The sequence below is a fragment of the Nestor notabilis genome, unplaced genomic scaffold, assembly GCF_000696875.1.
Source record: "Nestor notabilis isolate BGI_N333 unplaced genomic scaffold, ASM69687v1 scaffold22034, whole genome shotgun sequence".
Classification (NCBI taxonomy): domain Eukaryota; kingdom Metazoa; phylum Chordata; class Aves; order Psittaciformes; family Psittacidae; genus Nestor; species Nestor notabilis.
The window spans coordinates 99,343-103,193 of NW_009925522.1; the positions used below are offsets into that span (position 1 = coordinate 99,343).

Consider the following 3,851-nt stretch of genomic DNA (forward strand, 5'->3'; position numbering starts at 1 on the left):
GCTGAAATATCCCTATAAATCCCGGGAGCGCTCTACCTCCAGGACCTTCACCCGCTCTCCAGGTAAAACTCTGAGCAAGGTGTGGGACCACGGTCTGGACAGAGGGATTTACAGCTTTGCTGTGGGGCTCGAGCCCCACAGTTTGCAGACAAGTCTTCTGCTCAGCTGGTAGCATTTTGAGGCCAGGTCTCAGGGGAGGTGGTGGGGCCAGGAGGGTCCAGCTGAGCTGGGGCTGCCTGGCTCTGCTGCTCCGAGCTGAGCAGGGATGCGATGCTCTGACAGCGGGATGTGGCGTGTTCTGCCTGCCCACATGAGCTTTTGTGCGTGTGTTCCAGTGTGACTTGTGATTGTTTGAATCGCAGTGGGACTCCTTTAATGGAGATGATGGGAGAAATGGTAAGTCTGTGCCTAAAAGAAAAAAATAATCAGAAGAACTGGAAAGCAAAATGTGCATCAGTGCAAAATGTTCCATTTGTCTGAAATCCTGAGTGCAGGAATAGCTGCTTTGTGGGGAAAATGCATTTAAAAAACCTTTCTCCATGGTTATTGTTAAAAGAAAACCAAAGGCAGATGGTTTTTAAAGTTGTTTAAATATCCGTTCACATAAATACAACCCCAGGGTGACTTTTGAGCCCCGCACTGGCCATGGGGCTGTGGCCAGACCAGCCACCGCTACCGCAGCTCCCTGCACAGGTCCTGCATGCTCTGCACTGTGTTCTTCCATTGGCTTTTAAAGCATTCTGCGCTATAATACTTCTTTTAATTTCCTTTTTAATGCGTGTTCTGCCTCTTTCTGTTTCTCTCTAACCTCGTTGCAGCCTCCTGCGCTTCCTACAACTTTTCTTTTCTCAGTCCTCAGGGCCTCAACTTTTCTTCTCAGAGCTCCTCCAGTCCCTTCTGGTCAGGTACCGGTGCCTCTCCCCTCTGGAGAGACCTGCCGCCTTCCGCAGGCTGCAGCAGCCCCAGCTTGAAAGCCATCGCCAGTGGGACCTGCAGGTCCCTGCTGTCCCTCCATCACCCACAGGCAGTTCAGGGTCCCCAGTGCTGCCCTGGGGCACAGCCTGGAAATAAGTTAATTAACCATTTGGCTGGAAGCAAAATGCTCCCCTCTCTCTCCAGAATCCAGGCAGGCAGAAGATGGAGTTGTTGCTGTTTGAGAAAAGGGGCTAAATTAACAAAAAAGTGAACCTAACGCATTGGGATCTCATGATGTACTTCAAGCTCGACCTGCTTATCCCGTGTGTTTCACTGAACAAGCATTGGCATCACATCATCTTCCAGACCGTTTTCCTTGCTGTACAAGGAGAACATCCCAATGTCCAGCAGTTCTTGAGCTCTGGGGTCTGAGGTTGCTCAGGAGCTGCTTGCTGAGGATGTTGGGGGGAACCTGTACTGTGAATGTGCTCTGGGGCTCAGACTCCCTGCAGAGAGCACAGTGATGCTCTGGCCTTTGAACTCCATTGATTACATGTGTTGCAGACTGGTGACATCCTCCCTGTTTGGCAGGATCAGAGCAAAATTGTGCCAGTTCATTTCTTCCCATTTAAGCTTTACTTTTCAGTATTTTCTTAAGCCTGGACAGGGAAAACCATTGGCAAAGCCACACGTGCTTTCTTTGGTGCAGTGTTGGGAAGAACACTGAACTTTTCAAGGTATCGGAACGTAATTCTGGGAATCTGTGATCTTTCAACTGCATGGAAGGTATTGCAGAAAGTCGTTTCTGCAGCAGTGGCCTCTGAGCAAGCTTCTGATGAAAGAGTTCAAAGCTGCTGTGGTGCTCGCTCCGTTCTCCGGGCTGCCTGGCGAGGACGGACGAGTGATTGCACATCATGTGTCTGGACCATCTTCATCGCCATCCTCACCTCCTTCCATCCTGAGAGCTGAAAACCTGGGCAAAGCTTTTCCTCAAACTTAGTTCAACCTTGGTTTGCAAACATTCAAAATGTAAATTAATTCTCAAATGAATTCTCGAAGCTCCCCTGGCACAAAAGGTGGGGGGGAGGGCAGCACCGAGGCACCATGTCCGCTAAGGGGAGGTCTTTTGCAAACTTCAGAGGTGCATTTTTCTCCTCCTCTGCCCATCCCATCTCTCCGAGCGTTACCCTCCAGCCCTCCTTCCCCTGCCTGGACACTGGGGCAGGGATGCTGAGCATTGTCCCTGCCTTTCCCCACCTTGCTGCTCCTCCTCCTTGTGCCTTCCCCCAGTATTCCCTGCCTGAAGTGATGGAGATCCGTGGTGCTGGGGCCATGATGGTGCTGGCAGAGGCCAGCTCCCGCGATGGCTCATGGGGATATACTCCTCATCACAGTGTGGTCAGCATTAGGGTTTACAGGGGGCTTTTGTGCCTTTTGGTTTGAAATACGACCAAGTTTCCAAGGGCCCTGGCAGGGACAGGAACAGGGAGGATTTCAGGTTAGCAGCGTGTTCCTCTTCATGGCAAAACATACAGGTTTTGCTCAGCATCTCTTGGAGAATCCAATCCAAATAACTCAATTTTTTGATGTAGTTTAAATACAAGGTGGTTTGTGAAATCTTTGACAAGCTTGTCCCATCAGCTGCTTGTGGAACAAGGATTTTTCCCATGATTTCATTGTTAATGATTACAAATTCCTATGAAATCTTTTCCCACTTTCTCACAAAAGCATCCCTCACCACAGCAGTCCCCACCAAGCCCCTTCTGGACTCTCCTGGTCAGCAGAAAGGGGCTTCCCAAATCCACAGAACTGTTTAAAGCCCATCAGGAATCCACTTTAACCCCAACTGCCCCAGTCAGTGTGGGGCTGGGCAATTCAGAGAGCCCCACCGTCCGAGCTGCTCCAGGTTGTGGCTTTGCAAAGGGAGCCATTGCCACGGTGGAAAACCCAGGTTGAACCTCACGGAGCTTTCCCCAGGCTTTGGGCAGTCCCGTGCATGGGGCTCGGCCCGACTCTCTCTGTTTGTCCCCCGCAGTGTTCACCCCACGAGTCATAGGAACGGCGGTGGCACGGTACAACTTTGCAGCGCGGGACATGCGGGAGCTGTCTCTGCGAGAGGGTGACGTGGTGAAGATCTACAGCAGGATCGGAGGGGACCAGGGATGGTGGAAGGGGGAAACCAATGGAAGAGTGAGTGCATCCGGATCGTGTCCTGTCCCGTTCCTGCAGCGCACGGTCCTCCCCGTTCTCAACCTGCCCAGCCAGAACGCAGGACACCACCAGGCAGGGGGGCACGTCCTATTCCCTCTTGCTCTTTCCTGGCTCATGGGTGGGCTCTCATCTCAGGAGAGCCACCGCGGTGGTGCCAGTTGGTCTGTGTGACAGTGACATACATGGAGGTGGATAGGAGCAGGCAGGCTCCTAGGAAGTCTGCTCTTCCTTGAACCTACATGCAGGGGACTGAAGCAGTAGTGGCTCTGCTGGTGAAGGGCTCAGCATCCCAGGGAAAAGCAGCAGGAGATGGCTTGACCTGGTGTCCCCTGGGATTTGTAGCACTGGGGACAGATTCTTCATGCCCTGATCCCTTATATGTTGCAGACAGCCCATGTGTCCAGGCAATGTATAGTTGCTAGTTCTATCCTAGGTTAGGGTAACGGCTGCACCGTCATCACCACTGTACATCGGGATGTGGGTGCATCCAGCACTGTGCTAACGGCTCACCAGGAACAGCATGTGGTGGCAGGGGAATAGTCCCAGCGGCAGGACAGGAGGTCCCTTGGGCTCCCCAGGCCCCTGCTCACCTCTCCGCTTCCCCGGCAGGTTGGCTGGTTTCCCTCCACGTACGTGGAAGAGGAGGGCGTGCAGTGACTGCGGGATGTCGGATGGATGTTGCCAGTGCCCGGAGCGGGCCGCCGCACGCCGCGCAAACTTGTGCC

The 3,851-nt window shown here is 53.0% G+C and overlaps 1 protein-coding gene across 1 annotated transcript in view; it reads left to right on the plus strand.

The window, feature by feature from the left end:
- The window catches only part of LOC104404637 (guanine nucleotide exchange factor VAV2-like), a gene marked incomplete at its 5' end in the record, with an annotated part of 84,856 nt that extends 81,073 nt beyond the window's left edge, over positions 1-3,783 (plus strand). Inside the window, 3 exon segments of the mRNA XM_010013112.1 lie at positions 1-62; positions 2,951-3,105; positions 3,736-3,783. The exon segment at positions 1-62 is cut by the window's left edge and continues 32 nt beyond it. Coding sequence (XP_010011414.1) covers positions 1-62; positions 2,951-3,105; positions 3,736-3,783 — 265 coding nt within the window.
- Between the last annotated feature and the right edge of the window lie 68 nt (positions 3,784-3,851).